An 11,636-nucleotide genomic window follows, 5' to 3' on the forward strand; every position below is an offset into this window, starting at 1 on the left:
GTTAATTTAACTAAACTAAGTTAATTAGCTAGTAGGCCCCACCTGTCAGTGTCTAATTAGTTTAACTAAATAAGTTTTAATTATTAAAACGTTGATTAAAGGAATGGGGCCTGCCTGTCAATGGCTCTGGGCTGCCCAGTCAGCGAGTTGACTGGGTCAACACAGTCAACAGGGCCCCATGGGCCCACACGTCAGCCTCACAGGGGAGGCCACGCGGCGCCACGTCGGACGCCGGCGACGGAGCGGCTCCGACGACCAAAGAAATGGTGGCGCCTCGCCGGAGTTGGCCGGAGTCGCGCTACAGGGGGCCTCCGGACCGCGGCTTTGACCTAAAGGTGTGGCCCGGCGCCGCGCACACGATGGTGACGACGACCGGCGTCGGGGACGACCAGAGCATCGCCGGTGGCGAGCGGAGGTGGCAGCGGCGTTCGGGACCGCGTCGGGAGAAGCCTACGGGGCGCCAAACCGGTCGCGGCTGGTCGCGTTCAAACGGGGAGTGAGCGGTGCAGCTGGTGGTGGTGGTGGTTTCGCCGGAATCGGCACTGGCGACGAGCGGAGGCGGCGGCGTTCTCGGGCGCTCGTCGAGCTAGGTGCTTAGGGGGCACGAGAAGGCGCGTGCGCGTGTGCGTTGGTCTCCTGGGAACCCCAGGAGCACAACGGTGAGCTCGGGCGAGCGTGTCAACGGCCACAATGACAGCAACGAGCTCGTCGGCGGCGACGCGTGCGGGTGATAGCGGAGCGGTGGCTACGAGCGGCGAAAAGCTTCGCTGAGACAGGGAAAAGGGGGAGAGGCTCACCGTGCGGCTCACACGTAGGCCCGTGAGGCCGTGACGGCTTAGGAGCTGCAGAGGTCGACGGAGACGGAGAAGATCGCCGAAGCCCGAGAAGAGAGGGGGCGGCTCGATCCGCGGCCTGCGATGCTCCTCGAGCTCGATGGCGAGGCGTAGTCGAGGTAGAGGTCGACGGCGCGTCTTGTGGACGTGCTGGCGAGGCGCGGGGTGTGCGGTGGCCGCGGCTACGGCACAACCATGGCGACAGCGGCGCTCGGTTGAGGTGGCGAACGAGGGGTGGGGAGCAAGGAGGGATCTGGTGGGAGAGGGAGAGGCGGAGCGGGCGACAGTGGAGAGCGGGGGATAGGACCGAGGCGTCCGGCGCCTTATCCCCTCGTCGGGCGTCGCCGGCGAGGTGGTTGGACGGCGACGGGCGCGCGCTGTCCTGCCCGGTCGGAGGAACAGGAATCGACCGGGGAGGGGGAGTGGGCCAGCCTGCTGGTCCAGTTGGCTCGGGCCAGGCACTGTGCACTTGGCCCAGTGCACAATGGCCTGTGCTCTTTCTCTCTTCTTCTTTTTTTAACTTTTGCTTTTTTTTCTTTTAGCAGCTTTTGCATTTTCTTTTAGCCACAATTGACTTTGCAAAAATATGCCACTGGCCAAAACAATTTTACCAATTATTGGGCACTGACACAAAAAGTTTGGGGCCATCAGGAGTTGTCCAAGCATTTTAGAAAATGAAAAGGACATCTTAAATACTACTGGACCAGATAATAAATTCCCAGGGGCAAATTGGGGAATTCCAAAAATGTTGGCTTCAACATGAAAAATATCTAGGGATTATTTGCCATAGGATGAACTATTTTATTTGCATGAAAGAAGACGCAAATATTTGACATGCAATTTGAATTAGAATTTGAAGCAGATTTTGGACAAGTGGCATTTTGGCATGATGATCATGATGACATGACCTTCATTAGGGGGAGATTACTGTAGTGTGATGCTGGGGATGTTACAATGGCTAGGGGTGCCACCCCTCCATGTGAGAACCTAGGTAGAAAACAAGTAACATAGAAAGACAACCTAACAAAGAAGAGAAAATTAAGATACTAGGTTGGAAACTAATTATATTTACATTAATTTTCTTAGCCATAATTATTTCTAATTAGCCAAAAAAACTAAATGATAGAGGCATTGAACCACATGTAAGTAGCTCTACTAAAATATAGAACACCATCCACTAGATGCAGAGCAAAATTAAACATCATTTAGTGGAATACATTTGCATTAAAGATAATCAAATGGTGTTCATATCTATTTCTAATAAGGGAGGGTTGCACCCATCAATGGATACAACTTCCTTTTTGGTAGAAAAACATACTCCCACCACAAGTACAATTAATCTACAAATATCAAAGGAAATATAAATGATAAAATGCGTCACGACTAAGGCCAGGTCAAGCAATATTACATAACTTATTATACATAATAAAAATCCTTGAAATAATTCTACAAAACCATAATAACACACTCTAGGGCTCTAATTTATATTTCCTACGGAAACCGTCATTATACATAGATGTGTAATATGGATAGAATATTATTCTAAACAATTGTTCAAATGATTCTTCTCAACAGATTCATGGTGAGTATGAGGTAACACTTCACACACTTCTTCATATGAGCCACAAAAATGAATGTAAAAAAACACGAATCCAATATTACCAAACAAAATGGTTGGTGATAAGGTCTCACAGAGAAAACAAAGGGCGGTGAGAAGAGAACATTAGCAGAAATATATAAACGAATAGAAACTTATTCCAAGTTCATTGTATGACATGTCCCTCTTGAAAAACCCTTGAAATAATTCTACAAAACCATAATAACCCACTCGAGGAACCGTCATTATACGGAGATGTTTAATATGGATATAATATTATTCTAAACAATTGTTCAAATGATTCTTCTTAACAAATTAATGGTGAGGATGAGATAACGCTTCACATACTTCTTCATATGTGCCATAAAAATGAATGTTAAAATATGCATTCTATATTACCAAACAAAATGGTTGGTCATAAGTTTTAACAAAGAAACAAAGGGCGGTGAGAGGAGAACAATAGCAAAAATATATAAACAATTGTTCCAACTTCCTGGAGCTCATTGTATGACATGTTCTTGTTGGAAAATCCGTTGTGACATGACTCAAATCCATAGACCACAGTAAAAAAATTCCATATATCTACATTTGTCTCCATTAATCCAAAGAACGACGTCCTGCTAGATGTATGGGTAATATTCCACCCAAAGATCGCCAAGAAAACATGCATCTCTAGGTATTAAGTAACAAACAAAGCATTGCATTAAACAATATGACATACTATTTAAAGCACAACAACTTCCAAAATTATTTAATCTTTTTATGCGAGAATACAACTATGAGCTTTGGGACATTTACACCCCCCCCCCCCCAATTTGCGCCCACTCTCTTCTTTACCCCTAAAAACCGATGCTCAACTTTGCCCCTCTTACATCTATTGCGCTTATGGAAATACTCCTCTGTACCCTTTCCGACTGGTCGAAGTGGCTTAACCATGGTTGAGAGATTTTTCAGACAACTTTACCCCTCCTTCTTACAAGTGGGGCCTACCCGAACAGGTACCAGACCCGCAATCTCTGGATCCCCATCCCAATTCGTCTCCTCACTTCTGTCCACTCTCGCGACGAACCTAACCCTAGTTCTTCGTTTTCATCCGACACCGACAAGTTGACCGTTGAGTAGATTGCAGAGATCCATGGTGCTATCCTCATCACACTGCATGAGAGAGATAGAGCTTTCACTACTCAAACATCAAGTAGAGTTTGAATAACCTTAACATCCACCGAGACTACTCAAAGGAAAGTAATAACATCATCAACATAAAGGAAAAAATCCTTGCGAGGGTGATGCCATCAAGGAACGGGATGAGCCAGCCCAATTAACCAGCCTAGGAGATCAAGAGACTAAGGGCATCCATGGCTATAATAGAAATCATTGGGGAAAGGGCAACACCATGTCGAGGACTGCAAGTGTGCCAAATCATAGGGTCCGGGAGATATTGTGGAGCACACTTGTGGAAATCGTGGAGAGGGTCATGGCAAATCCTAATTGTCGCTGATTGCGACAAGTTGGTGACCTAACGACACCTGAATGAGCAACCTGGGTTGGCCCATAGCTAGTTAGCGTACTACACTCGTTCCAGTTCTATGAAGGTTCTCGTTCGGGTTTTCTTTTAGCTATGGTTTTTCTGGATATTATTTTCTCAGTTTTTATTTTCATTTTTACTTTTAATTTTATTTTAACAATTTTTCACTAAATTAAAACTTTCAATATTAAAAAAACACACATTTTTTCTTAAATTTTCAGGTTTCTAAAAAAATCAAAAATTTTAAAACTTGTTCAGAGTTATTTAAAAATACATTTTTCCTTTAAAAAATTGACTTTAGAAAAATTTACTATTTCAGGTGTGTTTATGAAAAACAAATAAAAACTTTTTAAAAAATCGCTACAGGCAATACACACAAAGGAGCCAACTGATGGCACCAACTGGGCGGGGTAGTAGGCTGGCCTTCTAAAAGCGTGGTCATCTCACGCTGACATCGGACAACTGTTTCTTTTCTACTTTTTATACTTTTTTTATATATTTTAAAAATACTAAATAAATATATTGTGAAAAAAGATTCATTTTTAAAAGCGTATGTTACGCATTATAAAATGTAAAATGCGGAGCAAAAAATGCTCGCTCAAATTTTTAAAAATAGATATACCATTCAGAAAAATACATTAAAAATACTTGTTTTAAAATACTTTTTCGAATATGTGTTAAACGTTTTTCAAATACATGTTGAAACATATTTTGTATGATACAAAGCATTTTCCTTAAATATGAGAATAATTTTTATATTGGAAAAAATATATTTTAAAAATATTTTGTTTGAAACACGTCAACATTTCTAAAAATGTATCATACATTCTTTTCAATGGTACGAAACATTTATTTAATTACACTATTTTTTTATATTTATAACATTTTGGGAAAATTTGAGGCACATTTTTTTGAAACCCATTATTTTTTTAATGTCACATATTGATCATGTATTTGAATTTTTTTATAACATATATAAAAAATGTTTTAGATGTGAACGAGCTACGGCGACTGACAGACGTCCACCGACGGCATGTGCATTGGCAGAAAGCTCTCGGGAATACCCCAACCGGTAGTCGGATCCTCCTTTGTCCCAACCTAGTCCGACGGCGCAATCCTTGTCGTCGGCTGGATGGACGGGGTGCGGGGTCCAGGGCGCGGCGGGGAGGACAACTATTCCTCGAGGTATGCATCCACTCCTTGCGACACTGCTTCCCTCTCGCTGCCTCCGTTGCCGGTTCCTCCGGGTGATGTTCTCTGACTTGCATGACGTACCTGATGAGGGGACATCTACGAACGACGTCGATGTAGCCTCCGTCGCGGCAGTGTGGGACGGGCTGGATGGCATCTAGGGTGACATATGCAGGCCACCGGCGAGCATGGGAAGCAAGAGTCCTCAGAGGCGGGAATTGGTGGAGGGACACATGAGGAGGACGAAGGGTTAGGTGGATTTGGTGCAACTTATGATGGGGTCGGGGTGACGGGTCCGACATGGCAAACGCGCCCAGTCGCGCCCGTGCTTCCCCGTTTGCCCAACATTGGAACTGGATATGAGGTGTGTCAGTCAGCCTAGGCGTATGAGGCGCCCTTCTGGTAGGGTTTTCTGACTGTCGGCCCGAGCGTTTGAGAGGGGTTTGAGGCGCCCGGCTGTGGATTCTCTAACTATCCAACCAGTTGGTGCACAACCAGTGGCGGACCCAGGAATTGAAGTTAGCCGGGGCGAACATTTAACGTCTAATTTTTTTGGTAGAAATGCAACTGTATTCAACGAAAACTCATAGTATGCAAAAAAAGGCTCTTAAAAAACTATTAAACTGCTAACATGGACTCTTGTAGCTCGAAATGTTCACTTATGCCAAATTACTATCACCAAGCTCATTCATTATAACTTTTGTAGTCACTTCGGCACATGCTTGTACTATTTGTTTTCGGAAAAACTAACGCACATACGTGTGGGCGTTTGCACATCGCCCATACGCCTCTATCACCACTCATTTTGCCACGTATGAACAGATGACATCATTACAAATCTATTTGATTTTCGGCTTAAAATATTTTATCTCCTAATTAAAAAATCAAATTAAAAATCCGTTTTCACCATTAAATCCGTCTCGACGAGATCTTCAAAACTAGACCCCATATTGATATATTTCGACGACATTTTTTTTGCCCAAAAGTTGCCATGATGTTTACACTGTAGTTGCCATAGTGCTTAAACTAAAGTTGTCATGTGGCAATTTTAGTTTGTAGAGCATGCCAATTTTAGTTTTTTTATGATGGCAATTCCAGTACTTTGACCATGAAAATATTTTTTTGTATGAACCATGGCAATTTTAAGTGCATGTATCATGGCAATTTTATTTTATGGTGCATGGCAAGTCTAGTTTTTTAATTCTCTGTTTTATAATATGTCAAAATTTACTTTTAAATGTAGAAGAAAATAGTTGAAACTTATCATCGCAACTTCAGTGTAAACATCATGGCAATTCATGTGCAATAGACATGGCAACTTTTAACCAAAAAAATCATCAAAATATATTGATATGAGATCTAGTTTCGAAGATCTCGTCGCGAGGGATTTAATGGTGAAAACGGATCTTCAATCGGATTTTTCATTTAAGAGATAAAATATTTTGTAAACTGAAAATCCAAAAAAATTCCCACATGCATGCATGCGATGACATGACATAGTTTGTGTGTTATAGAGCGTGTGGGCGGGTTTGGCTCCCACCACACGTGTGGGCGTTAACATTGTCCTTTGTTTTTGGATTTTATGACAAGTCAATTGATGATGGCCAACATCTCACGGAAATTACCCTTGTTCATGGAAGTGGTAGTCTCATATGTGATTTCTCAACATGACAAGTTATTGCATATGATACACTTTGCTTTTGGTTTTTGAAATCTTCACACCAGTCTTCTAGCATTGTTGTGAGCATTGTTTGGTCCACCGACATGAGCATTGAATATTTCCACTACCTTCTTCCAATTTTTAAACCCTTTCTTAGTGAAGTTGTCACCAATGCTCGGAGGCTTGAAAAGAAAGCAATGTAAACAAAAGAAAACTCTGGGATCTGGCGGCGGCGGCGCAGCACCTCTGGCGGGCGGCGGCGGGACGGCACAGCAGCGCGTGAAGATTCTGGATCGATTGGATTTGGGGATTCTTTTTTTGTTTGACGAGAGAGAGGGACATAGGTCCCTCACGTACCCCTTCGTCCTTCTTCGATCTTTGCCGCACGCACAGAAACAGAGCAGCGCCGCCGCCGCTGGCTTTCTCAATTCTGGCCTGCCGGAGGAAAGATACGTAGGTGGGGGTCGACCCTCCGCCGCCGGCGACCCGGGGCGGCCGCCCCAGCTCGCCCCAATGGTGGGTCCGCCACTATGCACAACTCAACCTTTTAATAATGCATAAAATATGTGAACCAACCTATGGTTGGATGGTTAGGTAGACAGTAGTATCCCTAGCCCACCGGGGTTCAAGTCCTGGTGCTCACATTTATCCTAAATTTATTTCAGGATTTTCGGCGACACGCGTTCAATGGGAGGAGACGTTTCCGTCGACTACGAGGCACCTATGATGACTTTGTAAAACCTCAAGATTAAATGCCGGCTCAGTCTTTTGAAGGTGCTCGGGTAGGGTCTCGTGAAGGTGCTAATGTGGGTAGAGTGTGCGTGTGTGTTCATAGAGGTGAGTGCATATAACCGTTATATGAGCGCTTGTGTCTGTATTGTGTTAAAAATAATGCATAAAATATCGGAAAGGGTTTCTCAAAAACGAAATCGAGAGGAATTGGCAGGCGACCGTGCCAAACCCTTTCGCGATGTCAGAGTCCGACCCCTACTAAGGATATGTACGGCACACACACGACCTTCTTATAATCAAAAAACGAGCGCACGAAACCAAACCAGCGTGTCAAAGCCATCGACCAGAACCTGCACAAATTTCGCTCGTATCAGCACCTGGTGAAGTCTCGGCGTCTCTGTCTACCGTCCAACGTCCATCGCACAGTGGCGCGTATTCGATGGCCTACCCCCTCGTCCTGTCTCCCGGGAGGTTCGCTCTCGCCGCCGCCACGCGCGTTGGTGCGGCTCCGCCCGCTTCTTCCCCCCCTGCGCGCGTCTGTCTCCTCGCGCCCGCCCGCACGCCCCGCCTGGCGCGCTCGACGACGACGGTGGTGAGCATTGCATTAGCACCTCGACCCCTCTCTTCCTTTATTAATCCCTTCACCATTGCTACTGATGTTCTTCTCCGAGCTGAGCCCGATCGTGACTAACTGAGCAGGGGCCCTTGCGCGCGCACGCGCGCCTGAGATTCAAGCAGCGGGCTCCGGCGGACGACGGCGCCGCCGCCAAGGAGACTTGCCCGCGCGCTCCAGCGGATAAAGAGGGTGGCGCTCCAGCGGATAAAGAGGGCGGCACGGAGACCGACCCGTACGCCAAGCTGTGGCCGTGGGGAGACTACTTCCCCGACGAAGACGAATTACGCCGGGAGGACTTCTCCACCATGCAAGAACGGTTCTCGCGCGAATCCACGGAGGCGGTCGCGGCGCTAAAAGCCATGATCGCCGGCGTGTTCCGCCCACTCCTGGACAACTTCCACCACTTCCGGTCTCTGAAGACCGTCTACGACACAGAGGACTACCACATCGGCATGCCCTTCGGTAAATAAACCTACAGTTTTGCTAAAGCACGTCTAGATGTGTCATAAGTATTGCATATCTAAGTCGTATGTCATCGATCTTACGTTGAGATTCGTGTGAATATTTTTTTTTCTTATGCTTGATTCACTCACTTAGATGTGCAATAACTATAGCACATCTAGATGTGCCCTAGACACACCCATAAACCTATGTGTATCATAGGATCAATAACGTTTTATGTGATCTGACGAGGTCTTTGTTCAGGAGCGTTGGTCGCCTGCGTCGGGTGCTATCAACTGTGGAAGATGGATCCGTCCATGTTTGTCAGCACAGCTCTCGGCTATGCGTTCTACAAGCTCAGCGTCGTCTCGTTGCAGCTCCGGAAACAGGGCTTTGCCAATGACCTCATCACCCGCCTTAAATTTGGTTAGTTGTTATCCAGGCCTCATATACACACATAATAATTTTCAAAACCAAACTTCTGTGGGTTAACTTCATTGTTTGTTTTAACATGTGCAGTTATCATGCTCCTCATCATGGCCGCAACTTACAATAAAAGATATTCTCCACTTGATGCTATCATGTGAGTTCCATGTTTGTCTTCTTTTTGAGTACATTGTCGTTGGCAGAACTTGTTTGGTTGTTTACTGGCACAGGGTGCCTGTTTTTATGCTCTATCATTATTATTGATAATAGAAATTATCTCTCCCACTTTTGTAACACAGGGCGCCTGTTTTTATGCTCTATGCATTGACATTTGCTTATGAAGTGACCGGCGTCAAGAAGCAGGTCAAGTATGCTGTGCCGATACTTCTCTTCATGCTAAGGCACCCAGAATGTAGACGGGAGCTACGCGCAATGTTGTCCGAGGTTGAACTTGAACTTGTATCAGAGTGTGGGATCGCGGTCATATAAAACTCTATGAGTTATGTAAACATGTTTTTATAGTGCCACGTACTGAATCCTACACTTAGGGCCTTAGGATCAAGTTTACATGAGATGATAAATTGCATCTATAAAGTATATCTCATTATGATTCTTTAAAACCTCAATTCTATTATGTTTTTGCATGGTGATCATATTTCCCTTAAAGTACAAACAAATACTCCCTCCGTCCTTGAAAGAGTGTACTTCCAACTTTGTTGAAGAGTCAAACTATCTCAATGTTTGGCCGAGTTTGTGGAAAAATATATCAATATTTGTGAAACCAAATAGCTGAATAGCAAAGGAAGTGCCCACGTGAGATAAATGAAACTTCATCATATTTCCCTGCGCACATTATGTGACATCATAATCTAATAAAATTGTATTCCCCCTGTCCCGTAATACAAGGGTATTTTTTACACTACCAATCATGTAAACATGTTTTTTTAGACATGTAAACATGTTTTCTTAGTGTCGTGTGTAGAATCCTACACATAGAGCCTTAAATATTTTTATTGCAATGGATTGTTTCATTTGTATACCACAACATCTTACTTTGGATGAAAAGCAGAGACATCATCCCAAGCATAACTCTTTTCATTTTCAAAAGATGTTGGACTTCACCCACGGATTGATCACATTAAAAAAAGACGAACACACATGCACAAAAACTTTTAGGCAAATACTTTTGCTGTGCCCTCTTTTTTCTCTTTATTTCTTTTCTTGTTTTTCTCTCGCTACTATCTGATATTACAGCTTAACCGGCTGGTGTATTTATATAGACCCAGCCACCACCCCAGATAGGCAACTCAAACTCACCTACGCCCTATTCCTAAGACAAATTCCTACGCGGACATCAACCACGTACTCCAAGAAAGCTGAAAGCTGAGTCCAAACCTGATTACAACTTGTACTACTAGGACTCTTAATCACCGGCCACATTGAACTCCATTAGCCTAAATGTACACAAACATGTTTGGATTACTCCAACAAAAGACAAATATACCAATAACAAAAGTTACAGAACTATTACCCTGCTTGAGAAAAAAATGCACAGACATTACATTTATTACCCTGCGAGGAAATTCACTAACATTACAATAACTAGAAGATTCCCCGGACGTTGCCACTGGAATTAGTTGCAATATATTCTAATGTGACTGGATTGACAATATGAGAAGTACAATGAAAATATAATATTTTTTATTTTTTAGTTATGGAACATTTATTGAATATAAGTAGCATTAATGCATGGTTCCATGTTGAGATGTGTTATACATAGTTGGATGTTGAGCTGAGTATTTTTCATGCATAAAACATGTTGAGGTGGCATGTTAGCATGTTGAGAGAAATAAGATAGTGAGGACGTAATTGCCTTTTGGAGCTCAAGCTACGTGGAGCTTTCTTTTTTGAAAAAAATGAAAATCATATTTTCTAGTTTCGAAAAAATCAGAAAAACACACATAAACCTAGGGGGTGTATAATACATCTTTGTAAATTTTCATGATGAAATATGTTTCGATGGAAGCTACACAAAAAACAAAATCATGTATTTCTAGCACATGCACTATTTCACTATAAAAGTATATAATATTATTTTTTGTCCCGCTCACATCAAAGTGTATTTCATTATCAATTTTTACGGGAGTGTACTGTAGTGTGTGTGTGTGTGCGCGCGCGCGTGTGTATGTGTGTGTGTGTGTGTGTTCATGTGTACTATTTTAGAATTTTTTTGAAACTTCAAAATTATGATTTTCAAACATTTAAAAAACAAGCTCCAAGAATCCACTCTCAATGAGGATCAACTATTTAGTTATGTAGGATTTGATCAGAGAATCAACCTGGGGGACGTGCCTCACCTTGTCTCCCCCTCCCACAGCGGCGACTTTCAATGTAAGGATGGTCATGGTGGAAGTAACATAGGTAATAACATGCATGCCACAAAAGCAACAAAAAAAAAGTAATGTGGCTAATAATTAAAGAGGGAAGAGAAAAATAGAATAATATGATATGTTACCATCACATAGCACTTCCCAATGCAATGACTCTACAAAGAAATAAATGAAGATACCTATGTTGTCGCAACTATGACAATACCCACTATGAAGGTAGTAGCA

General features: G+C 43.4%; 1 protein-coding gene across 1 annotated transcript; it reads left to right on the plus strand.

The window, feature by feature from the left end:
* Positions 1 to 7,863: 7,863 nt before the first annotated feature.
* Positions 7,864 to 9,548, plus strand: LOC123125041 (uncharacterized). Its single transcript, XM_044545577.1, has 5 exons — positions 7,864 to 8,130; positions 8,238 to 8,616; positions 8,860 to 9,021; positions 9,115 to 9,178; positions 9,321 to 9,548. Exons 1-5 carry the CDS (start codon positions 7,978 to 7,980, stop codon positions 9,508 to 9,510), a joined length of 948 nt encoding a protein of 315 aa, XP_044401512.1. The 5' UTR covers positions 7,864 to 7,977; the 3' UTR covers positions 9,511 to 9,548.
* Positions 9,549 to 11,636: the final 2,088 nt, after the last annotated feature.

Source organism: Triticum aestivum, chromosome 5D (assembly GCF_018294505.1).
Source record: "Triticum aestivum cultivar Chinese Spring chromosome 5D, IWGSC CS RefSeq v2.1, whole genome shotgun sequence".
NCBI lineage: Eukaryota > Viridiplantae > Streptophyta > Magnoliopsida > Poales > Poaceae > Triticum > Triticum aestivum.

Bases quoted from the DNA above. Each gene is read 5' to 3' on its own strand.
- LOC123125041 (XM_044545577.1), top strand. From the start codon at position 7,978: ATGGCCTACCCCCTCGTCCTGTCTCCCGGGAGGTTCGCTCTCGCCGCC. The intron at 8,131-8,237 runs GTGAGCATTGCA...CTAACTGAGCAG, and splicing joins CGCGCTCGACGACGACGGTG to GGGCCCTTGCGCGCGCACGC. The intron at 9,179-9,320 runs GTGAGTTCCATG...TTTGTAACACAG, and splicing joins TCTCCACTTGATGCTATCAT to GGCGCCTGTTTTTATGCTCT.